At 32.9% G+C, this 25,567-nt stretch overlaps 2 protein-coding genes and 1 pseudogene across 2 annotated transcripts; all 3 read right to left on the bottom strand.

The window, feature by feature from the left end:
- Positions 1–8,869: 8,869 nt before the first annotated feature.
- LOC113701103 (linamarin synthase 2-like) lies at positions 8,870–14,833 on the bottom strand. Its single transcript, XM_027221604.2, has 2 exons — positions 14,194–14,833; positions 8,870–10,026 (listed from the first exon to the last, which is right to left on the bottom strand). The coding sequence occupies exons 1-2, from the start codon at positions 14,711–14,713 to the stop codon at positions 9,083–9,085; spliced, it is 1,464 nt and encodes a 487-aa protein (XP_027077405.2). The 5' UTR covers positions 14,714–14,833; the 3' UTR covers positions 8,870–9,082.
- A 2,112-nt stretch (positions 14,834–16,945) lies between these two features.
- Positions 16,946–19,272, bottom strand: LOC113701566 (linamarin synthase 2-like; annotated as a pseudogene).
- Positions 19,273–20,923: 1,651 nt separating this feature from the next.
- On the bottom strand, positions 20,924–23,605 carry LOC113700537 (7-deoxyloganetin glucosyltransferase-like). Its single transcript, XM_027221012.2, has 2 exons — positions 22,989–23,605; positions 20,924–22,008 (listed from the first exon to the last, which is right to left on the bottom strand). Exons 1-2 carry the CDS (start codon positions 23,563–23,565, stop codon positions 21,053–21,055), a joined length of 1,533 nt encoding a protein of 510 aa, XP_027076813.1. The 5' UTR covers positions 23,566–23,605; the 3' UTR covers positions 20,924–21,052.
- Positions 23,606–25,567: the final 1,962 nt, after the last annotated feature.

Below are 25,567 nucleotides of genomic sequence, written 5' to 3'. Positions count from 1 at the left end.
CGTGATCCAATTCTGTAACAAAGTTCATAAAGCAAAAGTCCTACTTATTTGCACCTTTCCTGTAACATTATTTTTTGTTACAATTTTCTATTTTAGTTATCCATCCGACACTAGTACGGGCATAGATACAGATTAAGCAACTAGTTTGAGGAGTAATATTTTTTATTATAAAATTAATTTGAATTGAATTAACAAGTTGATATTTTTAAAAAAAAAGTGCAATTTTTTGGGACTTAGATTGTCATTTTTGAAAAATTTTAAAAAACTATATTTTAGCAATTGTTATCATTGACACTTAATTGTCTAGACCAACTTTTATCAGCATAAAATTAGTGTCATTAAGAATAATTGAAGTTCTGATAGCAATACTCTATTCAAATGTAAATATTCAACCCAAGTAACAAAATAAATGATAACTAAACAAAGGAAATATGAGCTCAATTGATCGTGTTCAGACTACAAATTCTATTAATGGATAATTAGTATATACTAAATTGTATTTCCATTTGTAGAAAAACAATATGCATTTTATATCTACTAACGAATAAATTACTGATGTTTTAAACAAATCAAACCTAAACTCAAGGTGTGATATGTATGTAGTTGCTCACATTTATAATTATGCCATCGTCCTTTCTTTCCATTTTCTTTTTAATAGTGCAAATTTCTTTTGATTATATTGGTAAAAAATAACATATTTTACTAATTATTCCAATTTATTTAGAAAGTGTTACTAATTTCATTAGAAATTATGCAATGTAAAAATGGTTTAATAATTTTTTACTAAACATAAATACTGCATACAAAAGGAAAAGATATTGATTTTGTTTTACTTTGATTAGAAAAACTTGTGGTAGTAATAACGAAAATGGTGATTGTGGTGCAAATTTCGTATCAACAATCAACGTACACTTGGTTACGGCAATTTTTTAGTAGATTAGACTAATATATGCCATAAAGTAGTAAGATTTAATCATTTATGAATTGACAATTTTAGTAGTTTATATATCCTTCACGTATAAAAAATTATGATTATTATAAAATGACATCTTATAATAATTTACATAATATTTGCCAATTAAAAATAAGTTTGATAAAAAAAATATGCATACAAATCCATAATGTAAATGATACAAAATATATTTGAAAGTCACGAAACTTAATATATAGGTAAATTTACTATAATTTTCAAAGATCATGCTACATTAATACACCTTTAACTTTTATACTTGTGACCTAGAAAATAAATTTATTAAAAATTTATCATTTTATTAAATTCATAAGTATTAATACATGGAAATTGTGATGTATAGATAAGTGCTATTCTATAGATAACTCGAAAGATTTGTTGTTATTGTCATTCAAACTTTCTAACCTTTCACAAATTAAAAAATAATTCAAAATTTGTAAAATGACAAATTATTCTTACATATTTTATAAGTTTATGTGAAAAAATAGTCTTCATTATATATTTAAAATGCTTAAAACACATAACATTTATAAACGATGCATACAATCGTTTATTATACATTTACGTTATGAGCAATTACTAACTATAATACTTAGTTTCAATCATTAATAAAAAATCTTAGCATTATTTTAAATAAACTTCCTAATACTTGTTTCATATAAGTTTCTTTAAGCAAAATAGTAAATTTATGCCACAAACTAGTAAGTTTTGACGATTAACCAAATTTACTATTCTATCAACAAGATTTACTATTAATCTATAAAAACTTACTATTACTTGAAATAAATTTATTCTCCAAAAAGTAAGTTTTCAATATAGAGTAGTAATTTATTTTAAAAAAAATGACTTTCATATGTAATTCGATTAGCTTTTTAAGATATAAAAGTTATTAATTTATCAGGTTAACTTACTATTTTTAATGCGAAATTTACTAACCAAATTTTTAGGTATTATCTTATTTAGATGACCGGTCCAACAGATAATCAAATGATCGCTAAAATTATTTTGACCTATCATATTAGGTAAAACCAGTTTCGTTATCATAATTTTGTTATTCAGACTTTTCCAAAATTGGAAAGAAAAAGCATTTGTTTTTGTTCGGTAGACAGAAAAAGCATTTGCAAACTTGTCTCTAAACCCTTCTCAATCCCTCGCTGTCCCTCTCTCTTACACAACATCATCTTCCAGACCAATATGACCTTACATAGAGTCATTCTTACCCGGTATTTACTTCTCTATCTTGAGTCATTCTTACCAATGAAAATAAGTCCAAGAAGTCTTGGCAGCCTATTGGTTTGCGTCATTCTCTGGAAAGGTCCTTCTTTTTAGCGTTGTTCTAAATTGAGGGCCAAATTGAGGGCACGCTTGCTCCTTATAAATGTCATACTCTCCCTTTCTCTAATGATTCTTACATTTCTCTTGTTTAGAGAGTCAAAAAGTGATTTTTTGGACAAGACATAAAACTCTTTTTTTTTTTTTCCAAAAGGTTCCTTAAACATATGCAGCCGAAATTCTTGTCTGGAGTAGAGTTGGAAAGTAGTGTGAAAGCAGAGCAAGTGGCTGAGCAAGTTGCAAAAAATCAGGCTACAACACGCGACTTCAACTCGCGTACTCAAGTGTCATGTATTCACTTCTGTGAATTTGGCATCATTTCAACTGATATTTTCTCAATGATCGACACTGAACTAGCTCTTGTACAAAACATGAAAGTTGTATCCCTTTGAGTTAGCTTGCCAATGTTATAAGAATCATCCAATTTGGAGCTATGTGGATCGAGATATCACCAAAATACCATCAATTAGTCAGAGATCTGTTTCAGCTTTCGACCATGCACATGCACTTCTGTATTTCAACTTTTTGACAAGGAAAACGACTGAACTGGATTTTGATATTCTCATACCAAATTTAGATCTATCTCTTAGTTTCAAAATGGTATAAGAATCACCTCAATTTAATGGTGTAACTCAAGTTATGGTCGAAATATCTCAAGGTGTCAAAACTGTCTTTACTTGCATTTCTTCCTTTGAATGTTTTAGACTCCTAAAACATTAAATAAATAGCAAGTATTTGACAAAAAGTTAGACTCCTAAACTGCTCAGATTTTGGAACTGCTAAAATGTAGTGCATGAGAAGAGAAGGCTAGATTCACAGTGGTGATAACCATTTCAAGCATTTTATGCTCTCATGTTGGAAACAAGTATACAAGAGTTAAGGCATTTTATAAGCATGATTCTTATTCTTTTGCAGTCTCTGCCTGAAAGTATTAAGTTCAAGTTAAGGCAACTTTGGCACATTTAGTTTAAGCTTGTCCATATTGGAATTCTACAAGATCAAGATATTGAGATCAACATGTAATCATTTGCCAATATTAACGCTGAAAAGCTAGGACTAAAAATCAGAATCTTATGACAATGAGGTAGCATATGTTTATAGATGCCCAAATTAAACCTACATAATATAATAAGCTACAGTTCCAGAGGAACATAAAAAGGTTAAACAATTCTCAAAATTGGCATTTCTCATACTTAAAGCCAATCCCCCTAAGTCTGCAACACAAATCGCCAGTAGCAGAGACAGAAAGTAATGAGCTTAAAAATTAACAATAAACTTCAAATTCACTTAAGAGAGTTCAGAATATGAACAAGTATCCCCCAAACCGTTTTTATTTTTGAAAGAAAAACCTCAAATATCCTATTATCATAGCCCATGTTAACATTCATGAAAATCAACACATAATCAAAAATAAATAACATCCTAAAATATGCTTTGGCTCAATAGACGTATACACTGCAAAATGCAGAACTCACAGCTTCATTTGCTGAAGAAGCACCAGGCTTCCCCCTCCCTTTGCCATTGATTTTTTAGGAAGCACTAGGTTTTCCCCCTTCGCCGCTTCTTTTGTTTCCTTTATTTCCATCCCCATCTTTGTCTTCTTCCTTACCTTTGGAAAGGCCTACTTGGTAGGATTTTACTCCCCTATCACACCAAAATATATCCACAGGGAACATTATCTTGGAGACGAGCTGTCTCCTAATTTTTCCGATCCCATTGTGTCTAAAACCAGTACCCCATGAATTCTTGAATTGAAATATCTCAACCCCATCTTCGACCCAAAACCCCGTCAACAAAATTGCATGAAGTCCCACATAATTTTCCTCCTCTATTGGTCCATGATAAATGTCCTATGATGCAATAACATTCAATTTTACATCAAAACACATGATTGTGCTTGTACTTAATTTTAGTTGATTCTTTTCCTAACCTCTCCCTTGAGACGGATGAGGCTTGGATAGACATGCACTACACCAGTAAGAGGAAATTGTGAGAGTGTCGAATTGACTTCTTCCTTTGTGTTTGGCTCTATAAAACTTCTTGCAAAGAATCGCTTTGTCTGTAAAGACAAAAATTCAAACATTTTTATTCAGAATTAGCTATTTTTAAAAAAATTACACAAAACATTAACTAGAACAAACTTACATTTTGAGGTGGATTACACCTCCTGTTGGCACGATCCCATGGATAATCCTCATTCAAACAATGGATTTGTTTGAATAGGAGTTTATTTGGATGATTTATTTGAGATAATTACTGTAGCATTTTTTGTAATGTGATGTATGTGAGATAAAAAGGTGATTGAGAAAATAAAAAGGTGGTTAAAATTTGTGAAACAAATTATTTTACTTGAAATCATCTCAATACAAACAAACCTAATATCCCTGAGCACCGGCTTATTCAAATACCCATTGATAAGAGCATGCGTCTTCCTTCACATCGTCGGGTACTTGCATGCTATAGTAGTAGTCTCTAATGCAGTTGACAGCATCCTGTATAGACAATGACTGGTGCTCCTCTTCAAGGTGGAGAGCTTTATACTATGAAGAAATTGCTTCCAATCCAACAATAGCCCAACATATATCTTAAAAATAAATTAACAAATACATTAATATCCAAATATCTTTTTTTTTAAATATCCAAATATCTTAAAAATGCATTAACATCCAAATATCCAAAAACATTAATATGCAAAACTAGTGCTCACTCCTCATTACTACTAAACTAAAATATTATATTATATTATAGGACACATATCTTAAAAAAAATAGATTAATAAACACATTAACATCAAAAACTAGTGCTCATTGCTAGTAAAATATTATACTAAATATTACTCACTAATACTAAACTAAAATATTAAATATTATATTATAGGACACATATGTAATGATCTGGTTTAAAAAAGAGAGTTTAGGGAGAAAGTAGAAGAAGTGAGAACTAAGAAAGAGGTAAGTATCAGAGAAGAGGTTGAGGGAGAATGGGAAGATTTTATTATTTCAGAGAAGAGAAGTTATTACAACTCAAATCATCGCTGCCTAAGATACAATCAATCCTCTATTTATATACAAAAAGTGGGCTAAAGATGTAGCAGTAAGCACAGCTCAATTCCCTCTATTAACTAACACTAGTTTGGATCTAGGAGTTTTTCAAATACTAGTTTTTCAACTACTATAAAAAATTTTAAAATGTACTCTAAAAGGTATCCTAAAAAATAGTCTAAATTTTTTTTAATGTTTAAAAATAGTCTAAATTATTTCAAGGGAATAAAATGCAATCAACCTTAAGTTTTCCAAACTAATATACGACTTTGACAACAAAATCTATTTCATTGTTTCTGTTGGAACCCATGGTTGGACTGGAAATGCTGCATCTGCGCCTTGTGATTTATGAAAATGAAAAATCATACAGAAATTTAAAGTTTATAGTGTACAAAAGTGAAGAAAAAAATTAATCTTAAGCATATTTGTTTCATTTGAAATATAACTTGAATTTTGTTGTATATTTTAACCAATTGCTAATTCCTTCAGTGCGTACTCGAAACTCAAACTTGAAGCTGATTCATTGCCATTTTTCTAGATGTCCATGTTGCAATTAATGCAACAACATTACATTAAATTAGTATGTGCAGTAAGATTCATTGTAACTTTCCACAAGTTAGTATCTTTTTTATTTTCCACTAGTATATGAACTTGTAGGACGTACCTTTAAATCAGATTGCCTCTTTGTTTTTTAAAAAAAAATGGAGAGAGAGAGAGAGAGAGAGAGAGAGAGAAGAGATTGCCTCTGTCTCTGTGAAGTTGAAGACAAGACAACCCATAAAGCCACAATCAGGGGCTGTAAAAAATTTAATAACATGGCATATTCACATTGAAGATTTGCAGCTGAGGTGCCAAATTAAGTGTAGCATTTCGCAAGGATTATTGCCAGTTGAAATCATGACGTTACTTCAAATCTTGACCTGTCAACGTTTTTACGTGTCTTCCTTTAGTAACAGAAAATACTTAACAAGACGTAGCTAAATTGAAATGAATTCTATGATAGAGATGGTTTCCAAGAAGACAAGTAATTGATCATTGAAGCAATTACTATTCAGGTTCTTTGTGTAACAGCCCCACTTTCCCCTAAGGCGAACCAAAGGGGTTAGCGGGCTGCCTGCCCAACTCTCGCCAGGACTAACGATGCAGACTAGAACTATCTATTGCGATCCGGAACTTACAAACGAGCGTAAACAAGTCAAAATGGAAAAATAACCCAAAATAAGAAAAATGAAATCCGGAGTCGGTCATGATAGTAACCGACCCGTCAGAACCCAACCGAAAGAGCACGCAAACATTCACATCTGAACTTTTTTCTTCCTTCTTGGCAAGAGAGAGGGCCGGCCACAAGGTGAAAGAAAATGGTGATTTTTTGTGAAATTTTTAGATATTTAACCAATTTTGGTCAAAAGTCAAAAAAAGTGAATAGTGTTCTTAAGTCAAAACCAATCACCAAGTGACACGTGGCACTCCATTAATGCATTCATATCCTTTCTTTTCTCTCTCACATCAATCATTTCACACACTCTACTTATCTCTTAACACCCGATAAATTTTACACAGTATCCGGAATTTAACCTAATTGGCCGAATTTTTCGCACTAGTGGGTCCCACGTCCATAATATATTCTTAATTTTCTCAAAAACTAACCGATACTAGAAAAATCATTTAAAAGCTATATTTACTCATAAAATTTATTTGCACAATTTTTCGAATAAAGAAAAGGTGGAAAAACGTATAATTAAAAGATATTAAAACCTAGAAATTAAGAAAATTACGGGTCCTCACACTTTGCATTATTCCACTCCCATTAATTGTCAAGATTCCACTCAGTCAATTTGACAGCCAAGCAGGCACATACTCGCACATTATTGTAATCATATTGATTAGGAGTATACATTATGTCCTGTTATTAATTGTGTCAAATTCGAGATGAGAAATTAATAGATATTGTATCTAAGACAAAAAAAAAGAAAAAAAGAAAGTGATGCTTTATGAAACTTTCTAATTGCATTGTTCTTGTTATTCCAAGGCATGCAACTCCAACCATAGAGCTAGGTAATTCAAAAAAAAACTTCTATTGCATCAAATAATTGTTAGTTTCAATACATACACATGAAAAACTTCTATTGCATCACTAGGTACTTAATTATTATTAGTAACTAGTAAGTATAAAAGCAACAGGACAAATTAAAAGCATGATAACAGCTAACAGGCTTGGATTAACAAGCTTGGTTTGCACCGACATGGTGAAAAACTACTCATAACCATAGAAAGTAGAAATGAATTTTGCCAAATTCTAGTTATATGTCTAACATTTCATATGCAATCTTGCATGTTGATTTATGTGCATGCTGTACATGCATGTACAATCAATCACTTTGGTTCCATATCTTGCAGGTTAATAACTTGGGTAGTGTGTAGTATATTAGAATGAAGAGATAGAATTCAACCATGCATTTTATTGTAAGGACTTCAAAATGAATGAATATCGAAACTAGGATATTGGCCTTTTCAATAATAGTATATGTTACCAGTCGTGTGAAAAAATCCAAACTGATCTGGCCATTGGCAGTGCAAGCTGTGCAGAGCCAATGACCAGCGACAACAATCTGAAGAAAATTCTCTAAGTCCTTTAATCTGCATTGAAACACGCAAAATGGTTATGAAGTTAGAGAAAGAACATTTTGGAGCTTGGTGATAGTATGGTTACCTAATCTAAGTATAATACTGTTTTAAAGTTTATACACAAATCGACAATATAAAAGTATAAAATACCTCTCCCCGCTGGAAAAAAAAATCCACAATACAAAATATACAAGAATATTAGGTTGGTACATTTTCACACCAAAACCTAAATCAAATGCACCAACCAAATGTAACCGTTTCACTGAAAATTATATAGACCTTCCAAATCTCTAATTTAACATCCAAATGGAATAGTCCATAGTCTTTATTTCACTGATTGATCTTGTTTAACCTTCTTTTTTTTTTCTATTGTTGGTCCTTCTTCCGCAGAACAGGACAATTGGTGAAGTGTAGATACTCAGATCCTCTGTCAACTCGTGCGAGCTCGGGCAGGGTATGCATAAAATCAATACTGATGAATCTAGTAATCCTGTGATATCTGTATGCTGGATCAGATACAAGAGGAACTTGTAGGAAGCACCCTTTCATTAGATTATTCTGTCTCTGAGCTTATTGATTGAAGATGACCCATATAGCACCAAGCAGAGGCTGTCAAAAATTTAATAATAGGAACGACCAAAGTTAATTTGGTAGCTTCAAGGTGTGATTATGAAAAAGTGAAACATGGCACATTTGCACTCAAGATTTGCAGTTTAGGTGCTAAACTACGTAAGATTTTATAAAAATTGTTACCAGTAGAAATCGTGATGTTACTTCGTGGTCTGTGTACTTTTTACATATCTGTCTTCATTATGTCCTGTTGGTGTTTTCTTCAATTTCATGATGAGCAATTAACAGATATTGTAGCTAAGAAAACGAAAAAAAAAAGAAAAATTGACGCTTTATGGAACGTTCTAATTGCAATGTTCTTCTTAATCCAAGGCATGCAACTCCAAATACAGATGTAGTTTAAAACGAATAGGACTAATATAGACCAAAATGAAAAATGATAAGCAGTAAAGGAGGGAAGAAGGGTGATTGAATTATTTTGAGTATCAAAGCCATTTCAGCCAATCTTTTCCTTTTAGGCCACAGAGGAAACATTTTTTGCAACTCATCCCTGGTAATGAAGAGCCTCATTGATGAACTTGTCAAAGTTAATGTAAGATAATCCCCCTACTTCAGTTGCTTCCTCAGCTTTCTTCTTCCATTCTTTAGCGTTGAACCTCATTTTTTCCCCTTCCTCTCCCACAATCATTTTGCGTACAAGTTCTGTAACTTCATCGCGCTTCACATCATGATTTATTTCCATTCCAATTCCCCACTTCTCACAAGAGTAATGACAATTAGTTTGCTGATCAGCAAAGAAAGGCCAGCAGATGACAGGCACACCAGCACAAATAGTTTCCATAATAGAATTCCATCCACAGTGTGTCAAAAATACGCCAACAGCTGAATGCTCCAACACTGTCTCCTGTGCACACCAGCTTGTTAAGAACCCTCTATCCTGAATCTCTTCCAGGAAATCTTCAGGTAGCATTGCTGATTCTCCTCCCTGCACTACATCAGGCCGCACAATCCACAAGAACTGTTGCCTGCTGTTAGCAAGTCCCCAAGCAAATTCTTTGAAATGATGGTCAGTCATGGTTGTTACACTTCCATAATTAACATAAACAACTGAGTTTGGTGCTCTTTGATCCAGCCACTCGAAAACTTTCGAGTTAGGCTTCCATAAACTTGAATTCAAGGAATTGACTTGGCTTTCGGGAACAATGTGCCTGGTTAATAACTTTAGAGGGCCTATTGTATAAATATTTGGGAAATTGAACTTCGAAATGACTGCCTCCAATGCTTCTTTTTCAAATTCATCGAAGGCATTGAAGATTATTGCTGGAGCTTTCAGACAACTCTGTGCTTCCTCTCCCATGAAATCAAACATAATGTCATTGGGATCTGTTGTTCTTAAAAAGCTTGGAAGGTCCCTGAATTTTACATTGCTCATGCCACAAATCCAATCAACAGGCTTATCAAGAGTACCATCTGTAAGGTAATTGTCATCTAGATAGAAAAACGAAAAACCATTTTTTAAGATTGAGGAACAATTATGAAGGCTGTCAAGCAATCAAAATCAAAATTCAAACATTTGAACAACGATCCTTATCAAGTTTTATTCCTTTTAGTATCTGTGTTTCAGAAAATTCATATAGGATTATCTACCAAGGTTGTTGACGAGTTAATGAAAATGGTAAAAGAAAGAAGAAAAATTAGAAAGACTGCTTCTGTTGTTTACGACAGCTACTATGTATCATTAGTTTTAGTATCAACAACTTATCACTGCTCATATTTACTTGCTCATGTGGAAGCCCATCTCAGTAGATCTAATTGAAGGAGTTACTTGACATATTGCAATCCTATCTCTCTTTCTGTGATAATTTCAGAAATCTTCTTTAAGGTTTTTTTGTAATATCACTTAGCATTAATGGTAGAGTCAGGACCGTACTGCATTCCTAAATTGATATTATTGTTATGTAAAAAAAAGTAGCTTACATTAAGATTGTATTTTATTTTCAATTTTCAAGTTTTAACTTTCTAACGTTATTTATTTTCCATATCCTATTCAATTTTGTATGTTAATAGCTTCAAAACAATTTCACCGACGGAGAGATGTCTAGAAGAAAATACTAATATTTTTTGGGGGGGTTATGTTTGGGGAGATTGGGATTTTTCAACATATAAGGGGCAATGTAAAGCAAAAATTGTATTTTCCAAAATTTAGGGGTTACAATTATAAGAAAAAAACTTTCAAACCTTTCAAGCCTACTATTTAATTTTTACAAAATTGAGGGACGACAATTGCCCATCCTTCATTACAGGGTGGCTCTGTCATTGCTTATCATCCATGAAATTTTCAAAATATTCCTTACCTCATTAGTTTGAAATGTCTAGATATTTCATGAAATGTCATCAACTAACGACATTATCCTTGCACTATCAATAACTATTGTTTTACCAAAAAAAAATCCAAAAGGAAGAAAAAACTTTTAAACAAAAAAAATTATGGTCAAAAAATAACCAAATTGACATTCCATATTGGTTTGTATTTCTCTGTGTCTCCAACTGTTGCCCGAGTTTAGTCTATAGTTGGTCACTTGAAGAATTTTAGTAAATAATTAACACCCTGGAGAATTTTATCAGTCGAATTTGTAGAAGGCAGGCAAATATTTTTAGAAAGTGCATTCTAATAAATGATGTTATGTAAGTTGCAATTAAAAGTAAATTAATATTTTCATTATAAAAAAAATTATTGAAAATATTAGTTTAAGAATTACTTTGTAACCAAATATTTAGAAACATTCTATGCTGTTTCTTGTCTTCTCTTTTTTTGGGAAGGGGGCGAGAGGGGTCAAAACCTACTACTTATTTTGTTTTTACATTTACCTTTTAGCCTTATTTTAATTTTTATTTCTATCGTAAGCTTCATAATTAATAGGATAAATAAAGGTAATAGTGAAGCTAAAATATCATCTCTCGTGCGATATGCAGTTTTTTAATGTTGATTTCTCGCAAGAAGGCTAATACGTTACAAAAATTTTTAATTAAAAAAAAGTAGGTGAGATACCTCTATCGTTTGAGAAAAAAAAAAAAAGAAAGGTAGGTGAGATATTGAAATCTCAAGAATACCAAGTACTACATGAGAAATCTTTAGGGAAGTTTATGATATTATACCTACTTTTTTTCCCATTTTTTCTTTGTTTAAAAAAGGTTTTTCCTAATTAGTCCACAGTTTTCCTACCTGCAACTCTTTCTTCACTTGGTATGACATTCGTCAGGTAACCATGAAAATCCTGGTTGTGACTCGGTAGCCTCATCATCTCCTTTTCTATTGCAAGATTTAGTGTCTTAATAAAATAAAATTAAAGAGAACCCCTCATCCTGCAAAAGCATCGCCCTGTCACACGTCTAAACAAAATTTTCTCCTCGAAACTCGAAAATCTGCTCCATTCGCATCAATCCCCAGTGCATGGTCCAACCCAAACTTCTATCATGTTTTTTTATATTTCCAAGCAACAGCATATATATATTAGAGAGAGCGAACTCTTTGGACAGCCCCTAAACTATCGCCTCTCTACGATTTTGACCTCTCAGCTATAAATTGTTACAAACAAGCCTTTAAATAAAAAAAAAGTTTATTTTAAGGATTTCTGTCAATTTTGGTCATTAGATATGACAGAATTAGGGGTAAAGCCAACCAAACAAAAATCAATCCATGAAAACAGCCTAATTAGGGGTAAAAAAGATGGAAGATGAAAAAAGACGAGGAAACATTAAATTTCATGTTGTTAGTTGACTTAATATGGCTGGTTTTTAATCAAATCATGGGTTAATTTTTTTGTTTGGTAGGTTTTGTCCCTAATTCCGTTACATTTAACACCCACAATTGACGGAAGTCCTTAAACTAAACTTTTTTTTGTTCAAGGATTCATTTGCGACAACCTATAGTTGAAGGACTAAAACCATGCAAAGTGAATAGTTTAGTGGCCTGCACGTTAATTGTCATCCCTAGGGGTGTGAATTAGAATCAAAATCGATAATTCGGAATTTTGAAATCAAAATTTTTCAAAATTTTGGTATCAGAATTTCCGACCGAATTCGATTTCAAATTCATCAACTCCGAATTCGAATTCGTTCCAAATTTAATTCAGAATTCAATAAATTCCGATTTCACCAAATTCAGGACTATAAAAATTATTATTATTATATAAATGTTATATTACATATATATATAAAAATATTATATATTTAAATAAAAATGAATTTGAAATCGATATGAAAATAAAAATTATTATTATAATATAAATGTTATATTACATATATATATAATATTATATATATATGAAAAATGAATTTGAAATCAAAATAGTAATTCTGAATTCCAATTTTAATTTCAATTTCGAATTGTGAATTCAAAATCGAAATTTCGAATTTGAAAAATCCTATTACCGAATTCGAACCAAATTCGTATAATTCGAAATCAAAATACCCTATTTCAATTCCGAATTTCAAATTACCGATTTGAAAAATTTCGAATTCAATTCGAATTCGATCGATAAATCGAAATTTTTTGATTTTACACACTCTTAGTCATCCCCTTTACAAATCAAAACACTTTAAACATAAAAGAATAATAGACCATAAAGAAAGAAGCACTTGGCAATTTGGCATTGGACCTCTGGTTGAAGGTTCTGTGCTCTATTTGTTTTCTCATGCATGGCATGAGGTCAATCGGCCTCGGTTTAGTACACTAATCATTGCAGAAAAGCAATAAACATTTTGGCCACAAATCTGGACCTAGTTTCAATGGGCGAATTTTCTATGATTACTAAAAAACAAAAAAAGTAGGCCAACTCCAGAATCTTTCATGAGTCCCCCTCATCCCCCTCTTCCATTTTTCGTTTGTTTGTTTTTTTCAATCAATAAAATCTCTCCTATGATCCGTGCCGTACTTGGCCAAGTAAGTATTACGTATGTTAGTTTTGTACGTATCTTAAAAATGTAGCTGTTACTTAATGAAACGGTAAAATAAAATTTTATAACATAACTAATGCATATTTGGACAAAAAAAAAACTAATGCATATAAAATTAACAGAATTTTTCTAACAGATGCTACCGGTCAGTGCACCTAGAATTTATTTAAATTATACCTAATGTGTTAGGTGAATGCACATATTTATATCTATTGTACCCCTATAGTTAAATATTATTTTCAAATTAAATTGCAAGAAATAAACACCACCCCTTTTATGGACCACTCGCTCATTGACCAAACACGTGTTAACAAGTTTAGTCGGATTTGAGCCCTAATATGATAAAAATAACAATATTCATACTCGATCAACAATTTTTTTTTTTAAAGTATATTCGATCAATTTTATTAGAATGGTTGAGCGGATAATTCAGGGCTGAATTTGGGTAATCAAAATTAAACATCTTCAAACCCAACTCAAAACGGATCACATCCGGGTCAAGACTTGAGCCATGGTCACCTTACTTTTCAACACTGTCATAATTAAGACAGTGCAAAAATAGAAGTAAGACGATAAAAGGAAGAGATCCTAAAATTGCTTAGCCATACCAATTAAGCTGGGATGTCGAAGACGGTGACACTACAGGTCTCATAAACAAGAGAAAAAGACATGGAGAAGAAAGAAGTTTATAGAACTTACTTTTGAATGGAAAAATCCCTCTCCTGATGAGCTCTCTGTAGTGCAAATATCCAATGAAAGAGCAAGCAGAAGCCGTCCAGAATTGAACTTCAGGGATGCCCAAATCTTCGGCAGCTTTGATACTGAAGCTCATGACACCATCAGAAATGACGCAGCTAACAGGAGGCACTCCGGAAGACGAGTTCAGCTTAATCAACAGCTCCTTAAAAGGAACCAAACAATTTTTTCTGACAGAATCACAGAGCCGAGGCACGTCTTGAGTTGCATCTTTATCTGACGGTGGCATCCCATCAGGGATAGTCTCAAACCTGAAATCATCGAACCCTTTAACTGACTCCGGCCCTTTCGATCGGATCAAACGTTTGTGGTTAAATTCAGTGTTGACAAAGGTTATATGGAACCCTTTTGCGTGCAAAAGCTTGGCAAGTCTCATTAATGGGGTAACATGGCCTTGAGATGGATATGGAACCAAAACTGCATGAGGTTTTTTCGTGGTTTCTACAGAGCCCATTTCCTGCATAGATGAAAGTTAATAGACGGGAGCAGAAAGTAATAGCTAGTCCCAAATTGATGGTGCCATTTATAGCAGATGGGGCAGAAATTGATTTTTCTTTTCTTTTCTTTTCTTTTTTGGGACAAAGGTATACAAAATCATATGTTGTATGCCATATGTACCATTTCTTTACCACTATGAACCAGATGCACAAAGCGACAAAATATAAATGGAAAACATCCTTTCATAGGTCCCAAGCATATATCCCATTGAATCAAGTAATTATACAATTTTTAAAAGGGTTAATTACCCCTTGAATGTAGGAATTATTTGCATGTTTTCCTTGACTAAAAAGCGATAGGCACCACTTGTGATCTTTGGAAAAGGATTCCTTCAAATAATTCTTTCCAGTGGAATAGCCTAAAAAGGACAAAATACCCCTTCATAATTTCATTTTGCACCCTTTAATTATACTTTATTTTTTACTTTGATCCATGAACTTTAGTTTGAAACACGTTGCTCCTTAAATTCTTAATCTCATCTCATTTTAATCCAATAAACAATGGAACAGACAAAAACTAATGGATCAGTTACTACTCTCAATTACCTTATGAATAAAATTAGAATATTTTGTTAATGAAGGGTGGCAACTATTTTGGCAGTTCTGTATATTTTGTTAACGATTGGACTAAAGTAGGACAAGTTTAAAACTTTAGGGAGCAAAATATCCTAAAGTTTAGTTCATGGATCAAGGTGAGAATTTGTGTATATTTCAAGGGAGTAAAATGCAATTAGCCTTAAGTTTTCCTAACTAATATACCACTTTCACAACAAAATCTATTTCATTTTTTCTGTTGGAACCCATGGTTGGACTGGAAATGCTGCATCTGCGCCTTGTGATTTTTGAAAAATAAAAATCATACAGAAATATAAAGGTTATTGTGTGCAAAAGTGAAAAAAATTAATCCTAAGCATAATTGTTTCATTTGAAATAGAACTTGAATTTGCTTGTATATTTTAACGTATTACTAATTCCTTCAGTCCGTACTCGAAACTCAAACTTGAAGCTGATTCATTGCCATTTTTCTAGATGTCCATGTTGCAATTTTTCTAGATGACATTGTTGCATATACCATGCAGTAAGATTCATTGCAGCTTTCAACAAGTTAGTATCTTTTTTATTTTTCGCTAGTATACGAACTTGTAGGACGTACCTTTAAATCAGATTGCCTCTTTGTTTCAAATAAAAAAAAAGGGAGAGAGAGAGATAAGAGATTGCCTCTGTCTCTGAGCTAATGAAGTTGAAGAGAACCCATAAAGCCACAATCAGCGGCTGTCAAAAATTTAATAACATGGCATATTCACATTGAAGATTTGCAGCTGAGGTGCCAAACTAAGCGTAGCATTTCGCAAGGATTGTTGCCAGTTGAAATCTTGACCTGTCAACTTTTCTTCCTTTAGTAATGGAGAAAACTTAACAAGACGCAGCTAAATTGAAATGAATTCTATGATAGGGATGGTTCCCAAGCAGACAAGTAATTGATAATTGAAGCAATTAATAGATATCCAGGTTCTTTTCATTATTCCACTCCCATTAATTGTCAAGATTCCACTCAGTCAATTTGACAGCCAAATAGGCACATACTCGCAGGTTATTGTAATCATATTGATTAGGAGTATACATCATGTCCTGTTATTAATTGTATCAAATTCGAGATGAGAAATTAATAGATATTGTATCTAAGGTAAATTCCACTTTACCCCCTGTGGTTTAGCATTTTTTACATAACCCCCTAGGGTTTCAAAAGTTATACATAACCCTCTCATGATTTGGATTAAAACGTCAAAGTGATGGGAATGCTCATTCGTAATGGAGTCACCTAAAATATAAAAAATACCCTTATATAAAGTTGAAAATTATTTATTAACCAAGGAGATTTATGTGTATTTTTTGAAAATCATAAGGGGGTTATATGGTAAAGTATTAAACTATAAGGGAGTTATATGATAAAATATAAAAATCATATGGGGTTAGTGTGTCATATATTTATAAGGGTAATTTCGACATTTTTAGAAGTTTCGTTCCGAATGACTATTTCCGTTACTTTAACACTTTAATCCAAACTATGAGGGGGTTATGTATAACTTTTAAAATCATAGGGGGATTATGTAAAAAATGCTAAACCACAGGGGGTAAAATATAATTTGCCCTTGTATCTAAGACAAAAAAAGAAAAGAAAAGAAAAGAAAAGAAAGTGATGCTTTATGAAACTTTCTAATTGCATTGTTCTTGTTATTCCAAGGCATGCAACTCCAACCATAGAGCTTAGGTAATTCAAAACAAAAATGACTAATATAATCCTTTTTTCTTTTTAGCCACAGGAGAAACATTTTTTGCAACTCATCCCTTGTAATGAAGAGCCTCATTGATGAACTTGTCAAAATTAATGTAAGATGATCCCCCTACAGTTGCTTCCTCAGCTTTCTTCTTCCATTCTTTAGCGTTGAACCTCATTTTTCCCCTTCCTCTCCCACAATCATTTTGCGTACAAGTTCTGCAACTTCGTTACGCTTCACATCATGATTTATTTCCATCCCAATTCCCCATTTCTTGCAAGAGTAATGACAGTTAGTCTGCTGATCGCCGAAGAAAGGCCAGCAGATGACAGGCACACCGGCAGAAATACTTTCTAATGTAGAATTCCATCCACAGTGAGTCAAAAATGCACCAACAGCTGGATGCTCCAACACTTTGTCTTGTGCACACCAGCTCGTTAACAACCCTCTGTCCTAAATCTCTTCCAGGAAATCTTCAGGCAACGTTGCTGATTCTCCTCCCTGAACGACATCAGGCCGAACAATCCACAAAAACTGTTGCTTGCTATATGCAAGTCCCCAAGCAAATTCTTTGAAGTGATGGTCGGTCATGGTTGTTACACTTCCATAATTAACATAAACAACTGAGTTTGATGCTCTTTGATCTAGCCACTGGAAAACTTTCGAGTCAGGCTTCCATAAACTTGAATTCAGGGAATTGACTTGGCTTTCAGGAACAATGTGCCTGGCTAATAAATGTAGAGGGCCTATTGTATAAATATTTGGGAAATCGAACTTCGAAATGACTGCTTCTAATGCTTCCTTTTCAAGTTCATCGAAGGTATTGAAGATTATGGCTAGAGCTTTTAAACAACTTTGTGCCTCCTCTCCAAGGAAATCAAACAAGATATCGTTGGGATCAGTTGTTCTGAAAAAGCTTGGGAGGTCCCTGAATTTTATGTTGCTCATGCCACAAATCCAATCAACTGGCTTATCAAGAGTACCATCTGTGAGGTAATCGTCATCTGTACAAAGAGAAAAAATATTGGTTTTTCAAGTTTGACGAATAATTATATCAAGACTAACAAGGAAGGAACTTCATAATTTGGACATGTGAGTCCAATTTTTAATTTTTTTTAAGTGTCAATAAATACTAATAGTGTAATAACAGAAATAACAATTATAGCAGAAAAAAGATTGTAATCGTTTCTTACATATATACATATACTACTCCATTCGTAGCCATTGGAACTGAAGAAAAAAATAAAGTGTTATATAACTTTATAAAGGACACAAAGCTAGGAAGCCATTTAGAAGGTAAGACAGGAAGTGGAATAGAATATTCTCGTTACATGTTTGGGGCCAATAAATGGGTATAAAACCGATCGCTTCCGGGTGAACACTCGGCCTGGAAGGCCATAATGTTGGAAGTGGTCCAGCCATAACGTGGGAAGTGGTCCAGATACATGTCGATTTCATATTTTAAGGAGGTATGCATGTTTCATCATTCTCATGATCAAGAAATTACAAGCTATAAATGAGATGATTAAAAAACAGGTTTAATCATACCAATTAAGTTGAGATGGAACGTTAAAGACAATAACAATACAGTCCGGAGACAACAGAATAAATAAAGAAGTTTGTAGTATGTACTTTTGAATGGAAAAATTCCTCTCCTGAATAGCTCTCTATAGTGCAAGAATCCAATGAAAGAACAAGCAGAAGCCGTCCAAAATTGAACTTCAGGGATGCCCAAATCTTCAGCAGCTTTGATGCCAAAGCTCATGATTCCATCAGAAATCACACAACTAACAGGGGGCACTTCAGAAGACGAGTTCAGCTTAATCAAAAGCTCCTTAAAAGGAACCAAAAAATTGTTTCTGACCGAATCACAGAGCTGACGCACATCTTGAGTGGCATCTTTATCTGATGGTAGCATCCCATCAGGGATAGTCTCAAACCTGAAATCATGGAACCCTTTAACTGATTCTGGCCCCTTTGATCGGATCAAACGTTTGTGATTAAATTCAGAGTTGACAAAGGTTATATGGAACCCTTTTGCATGCAAAAGCTTAGCAAGTCCCATCATTGGGTTAACATGGCCTTGAGCTGGAATTGGAACCAAGACTGCATGAGGTTTTTCTGTGGATTTTGTGGTTTCCAGAGAACCCATTTTCTGTGTAAACGAAAGCCGAAGACGAAGTATTATGCACAAGTCCCTAATTGGTGGTGCCATTTATGGGATTTGGGGCAGAAATTGGTTCGGACCATACACAAAGGTCTACACAAAAGTCATACACTATACTACAAAAGATGGTACAAAACATATGTTTCATGGGTCACACACGTCCAATGAAAATCAAAGTGGACCTTTTAATTTTTGCTGTGCATATTTAAATGGTTAATTACACTTTGCCCCTTGAATATGGTGTTCATTTGCACTTACCCCTTGAATAAACAAAAGGCAATCTGCACCTGTAGAATTTAGGTAAAAAAAAAAAAACCTTCTAATAAATCTGCTTAACGGATTAGCCAGAAGGACAAATGAGCCCTTTAATTAAGTATTAACTGAAGTAACGAAAGTTAATTATGAGCATATATATTTTTCAAAAAAATAAACTTGAAATGAGGATATATATATATATATATTAACTATTACTGATTCATTTACTGCATATTTATTTACCGTTAACAAACTTGAAGATGGTTCATCAACAATCCAAAATGACCATGTTGTAATGCAATAAGATCCCATTAAATATGTTTGCAATAACATATAGTCCACTTTCGCTAGTAAAATATTTTTATTAAATAATAGCAAACTTTTTTTTATTGTTTTCATAAGCTGAGCTTAAGAAAAATATTATAATTCAATTTTCAAACTTTAAGCATGTACAAATGAACAAATAATCATATAAATTGGATGAGAAAACACATTTTTGAGTTATTTTATGAAGGGTATAATTGTACAATATCCTTAACCGTCAAAGTTGTAAACAATTTACTGGTTAAAATTGCAAACATCATATTTTTCTCGACGCAAAGAGAATATTCGTTGCACTTAGAGGGAAAAGTGCTAATTATTCCCACATGCAGGGGGCAAACTATAATCAACCTTTTTGAGAATTTGAAACTTCAATAATTCATGACTGGGTTACCTTTTCCCCATGGGGATGTTATACCACAAGAATTTGAAAAACAACCTCTTCCAACAATAATTGTACAATGTAGCTTAAGAATTTTACGGCTAAAAAAATTCAATTTTAAATGTACGCAAGAAAGACATATAGTGACCCAAAGACGTCAACCTACTGATATTAAAATCAACCTCTTCCTATTTATATTGCTAATTTTTTGGATGAAATCCTTAAAAATCTTTAGTTACTGTCGGAAATTTCATAAAACGACATAATATTTGACAAAACTTAATATTCAAGCAAGATTGATATTACTGGACAATTTGTCTTTGAGTCATGTGTATATATTATGTTCATTTTTTAATCTAGAGGAAACTTAAATGTTGAAAAAACAAAGACTCATCGTGTAAGAAAACTTGTTTTGTTATTATTTTTTGAAATTGTATGACAATGACATATATAATAAACTCAAAATTCGTTATTCTCAACCATGGAAGTTAAAGACAAGGACGGCATGATAGAATCATAAATTACTAAATATTGGGACATTTACCAACGTCACAATAAGAGGGGAAAAATGGCTCTTGACAGGAGATTGTTCTTCACCAAGATGAAAGTAGTCAATTGCGACAAATTCAATTAACCTAGATTTTCTTTTTTCAAAAAAAAAAAAAAATCACTTATAGTTGAACATCCTCACTTTTTTCTTCTTGCTCAATTAAGCTGAGACAAATCAGTATTATGTTGTTATTGCTGCAAAAATCAATTTTAGATTCAACCAAAATACAGTAACAAGTAAATTGTATTGTATTACAATTTATTTTCCCAATAAATACATGAAACCATGCTAACACTTAATCATGACATTATGAAATTATAATGACCCCCTGACTAGATACGGAAAGGCAAAAAATTAACCAAAAGATGTAGTATTTGGGGATTGAAGCACATTTTCAATCATTTTATCCAAATTCAAGTATGAAGATCCAATAGATGGCCTTATTGCCTCTTCAGCTTTGTTCTTCCATTCCCAAACTTTTTGCTGCAGTTCCTTGCCCTTCTTTCCCTCCATTAAGTCTCTTACCACCTTCTCTACCTCCAATCTATCCACATTACTGTCTATCTCCACAGCAACACCCCAGTGAGTGCAACAACACAGGCGATTAGTGAGTTGATCTGCGAAAAATGGCCAGCAAATCATTGGCACTCCAGCACACAAGCTCTCAAGCACAGAATTCCACCCACAATGTGTTAAAAATACACCTATAGAGGGATGATTTAGAACAAGCTCTTGATTGCACCATGTTGCTAACATCCCTTTATCCTTCGTTGCAACCGCAAATTCGGGTGGGAGAACAATTTGCTCTCCTGTCACGAGATCAGGCCTGATAATCCACAAAAAGTTTTGCATGCTATTAGCAAGTCCCCATGCAAACTCACCCAATTGATCTTCAGTCATCACTGTTATGCTACCAAAGTTTATGTAGGCAACTGATCCTTGCTTCTTGGAATTGAGCCATTCAATGCAATTTTCATCTTCTTTCCATAGATTGGATTGAATGGATTCAGCGGAATGATCACTTTTTTGTATATCTTTGAGAAGCAAGTGAATTGGTCCAAGGGAGTATACATGATCAATCATGTTCGAAAGTTGCTTCAGTACATCATATTCTAGGGTGTCAAAAGTGTTCAGAATGATACCAGAACTCTTGTAAGTTCTTGGCATTATTTTCACTACCCATTCCAAAAATTCGTCCTTGGGATCAGTCGCCCAAATTACGGTTGGGATATCTCTTAAACGGATGATATCGATTCCAGGAATCCAATCAATAGTGTTTTCCATGTATCCATTAGTAAAATAGCTGTCATCTGTGAGTTGAACCCAAAAAGAGATGTATATGACATATAGCAGGAAGAATAAAATTTTCAGAAGTTCATATCATCGAAATTATGATACACATTTGGCAAATTCGACTAAATCATATATAAGATCTATTTGATTTTCCCTTTGAAATTTAGTCATGATTCCCGAGTTTTGCTGGATCAAAGAAAAAAAACATTACATCCAAAGTGTCACATATATATGGGAAAAAATATATGGTACGTAGTGGGATGTCTCTATTAGAGGATCTAACCATAGTCAATTTCATGCGTGTTCTCATATCTTCAATGCTTCTTTCATACTCTATAATTATTTTTCTTGAAAAGCATTTTTCAGGTTCAATACGTAAACTTTGAAGGTTACAGTCATATTTAAAACTTTTCGTACTTAACTAAGATTTAACGGATTTCCGTGAGTTTCTAAAATTTAGGGAGTGAAAATATCTAAAAGTTAGGTTGTAAGGGGATATAAACTAGATAAAATGGCAATAAGTTGAGAAATTTATTGGTTTTTAGGAACCTGTCGCTTTGGAAATTACATGTTTATAATCTTTCTATCTACCTTTTCACACGGTGTATGTGTGATTTATACTAGGTGGTGCAATATTCACATTTGACACCTCACCATCTAGACTGACCACAGAATTACGATTCATGAGTTTGATAACTCCATATAAAGTGGGATAAATTATTCGGTTTCTGAATCATGTGTTCCTTTTGGAATTCAAAAGTAAAAATCTGCTTTCTACTCAAAATCTTAAATGAAACAAAAAAAAAAAAAACTATTTAGGTCAATCTAATTCATGGATGACCCTATTTTTAGGGCAACAAAAAAAGATGTGGTAGAACCTTTAATTCAAGCTTGTATTATCAACTTTTAGTTTGAATCTTTTTTTTTTAATGTCGTTACTAAAATCTATGTATCATTAAGACTGTATTATGCACAATTAGCAAGTACTAATTTGTACCTTTAAGTGGTGTAAAACCTCGTTCACGAAGATGAGGAAAGTGTAGGAGGCACATCACAGTTAATGCACTGAAGGGCCAAAACAACAAATTTGGAATCCCCAATTCTTCAGCTGCCTCGAGCGTGAACGACATGAAACCATCAGAGATTACACAACTTACAGGAGGAAACTGATCATCCATTGAAGCCCTATTGTTGAGTTTTTTGAGTAGATTGCAGAATGGAACATAACAGGTTTTGGAAGTTGAAAGACAAAGCTGGAAAACATCTTGGGTAACATCATCATTTTCAGCTGGTGGAAGGCCATCTGGGATGGTCTCAAAATTGAAATCGGCTGTACCAATCAAAGATTTGGGACCTCGTGCTTTGAGTATACGATTATAGTTGTATTCTGTGTGAACAAAGGTTATATGGAAGCCTTTCTGGTGTAGAAGTTTGGCCAACTTTAGCATTGCGCTAATATGGCTTTGAACTGGATATGGGATGCAAATTGCATGAGGCTTTTTCATTGGATTTTCCATGGCTAATTGCTCCCTTTGCGGTGAAAGATCCCAAATAAAATCCTGCATGAACCTCATTCATCATTGAGAATCTTCTATATATGGGTAAATCAAATTTTCTCTTATAGCTATTTGATGATATTTTTCTTTTTTTGAAAATGACACCTACTAAATTATTAGTTTGCAAGTTGAAACCTCTCATTCATCATTGAGAGTCCTCTACATATAGGTAAATTTTCTCTTATAGATATTTGATGATATTTTTCTTTTGTTTTTTTTTCTTTTGAAAACGACATGTACTAAATTATTAGTTTGCAGGTTAAACCTCTCATTCATCATTGAGATTCTTCCATCTATGGGTAAATTAAATTTTCTCTTATATATATTTGATGACTTTTTTCTTTCTTTAAAAGTTACATGTAACAAATTATTAGGTTGCAAGTTAAAAACTAAAACATTGATGACGATCAATTCTATCAAGTGATTTCAAAGAAGGCCAATAAACAAAAGCAGTGTTCAAAAATTGGTAGAGCAATGCAAATACAACAAGATTTCAAGTCAAAAACTCAAACACCTTCATGGTACCATAAATGTGGAGCATGTTGAGATTATTTAAAAGTTTGTAAACTTTTCAATTAGTCAAAATTAAGAGGTATATCCTTTTATCAGGCACTCTTCGAAAAATTTTAATAACACAGATCAGGATCTATACCCAACCACCCACCATTTCTAGGTGGTTTTCATTAAAAATATATATATTAAGTATCTAATCTATAGTTAAAAAAAAGTTGCAAGTTAAATTTTGTTAAATGTCATCACTAAAAATGACATTTAGCTAAACTGCTAGTGCAAGAATACATTATTTAGAGGATCACGGCCTTGGTTTTTTAAAAATGACATTTTGGCTACATTAATAGCTGCAAGGTTATGCTTAAACCTGATCGCAAAATATATAACACACTTGAGCTACATAACTATAGAGATAATGACCCTCAACTAACAAGGCCTTTTTTTTTTTTATTGAAAACAAGAAAGTTTATTTAATTCTTGAGTAAAGTTTAATTTCCTCTTAACTACACTCTTCCCATATTGCCGTAGAAAATTTGTAAATTGTTGAGATCATCATTCACCTATTGAATTGTATGAAGTTGCACGCAATTAGGACATCAAATAGCTATTGGAAATTTGAAATGCTGGCAATGCTTGCTAAAATGATTAATTCATCCTTAAAATATCTCACAAAAAAAAAGGTATCTAAACAAGTTTTTTAGTTTGTTATTTTCTTTGGTTGTGGAGGTTGAATAAATATTGCTTCTCAAACTGCATCATCCTAAGCCTAGAGAGGCGGCAGGTTAAATACAAGAGTCAGCAATGCACCATATCATACTCGTGCAGCTATAGTATAGCAGTATACTTGGAAAAGGGCCAAAATTATCAGAAAAATGTATTAAAATCATGGGAGATTTAGGGACATAGCTAAATTTTGGTTAATGTCCAGTAACTAAATTTTGTGCCAAAAATAAATATGCGAGGACTGCATATAATGAACACTTGCAAGCTGGCTTACCAAATGAAGCATCTGCAATCGGCATGAAGAATGCCCAGGAATTAATTATTGCTTACAGATGTTGGTAGATAGATACACATATATATATATATAATTTACACCCCATGCATCACGCATCATAGTCTAATCACTTGTCAAGTGCAAAAACTATATTATCTAAAACAGGAAAATTAATATAAAAAAAATGCCGTATCTCATACTTGAATAAAACTATGTTAAAAGAGATTAACTTAACTCAATATCGATAACGTAAAAAGAAGAAGTCCAATAGTTTGGTTCAATTACGTCGTGATTCTTGAGTTCTACCACTTCGAGCTTCTGGTTCAATTAGTCATATATGTTATCTTTCAACTATTTCTTGAACATGTTCTGCTGTTACATTTTTACTAGACAGAGGCAATTTAAATATAAGCTAATGAATCTCAAGCATTTGCAGCATCCTTCTCTTTCAAGAATTATTTCTCGAGCCATTTATGGTTTCTAGATTGCTTTAGTAAATAAATAATCTATCTT

Source organism: Coffea arabica, chromosome 7e (assembly GCF_036785885.1).
Source record: "Coffea arabica cultivar ET-39 chromosome 7e, Coffea Arabica ET-39 HiFi, whole genome shotgun sequence".
NCBI classification, from domain to species: domain Eukaryota; kingdom Viridiplantae; phylum Streptophyta; class Magnoliopsida; order Gentianales; family Rubiaceae; genus Coffea; species Coffea arabica.
The sequence above is the reverse complement of the archived record's forward strand: the minus strand, read 5'-3'. Positions and strand labels throughout refer to the sequence as shown.

Coding starts and splice junctions, on each gene's coding strand:
- LOC113700537 (XM_027221012.2), bottom strand. CDS start 23,565: ATGAGGTTCATGCAGGATTTTATTTGGGATCTTTCACCGCAAAGGGAG. Junction 22,009..22,988: donor AGGTTTTACACCACTTAAAG/GTACAAATTAGT, acceptor TTCAACTCACAG/ATGACAGCTATTTTACTAAT.
- LOC113701103 (XM_027221604.2), bottom strand. CDS start 14,713: ATGCAGGAAATGGGCTCTGTAGAAACCACGAAAAAACCTCATGCAGTT. Junction 10,027..14,193: donor AGGGATTTTTCCATTCAAAA/GTAAGTTCTATA, acceptor TTTTCTATCTAG/ATGACAATTACCTTACAGAT.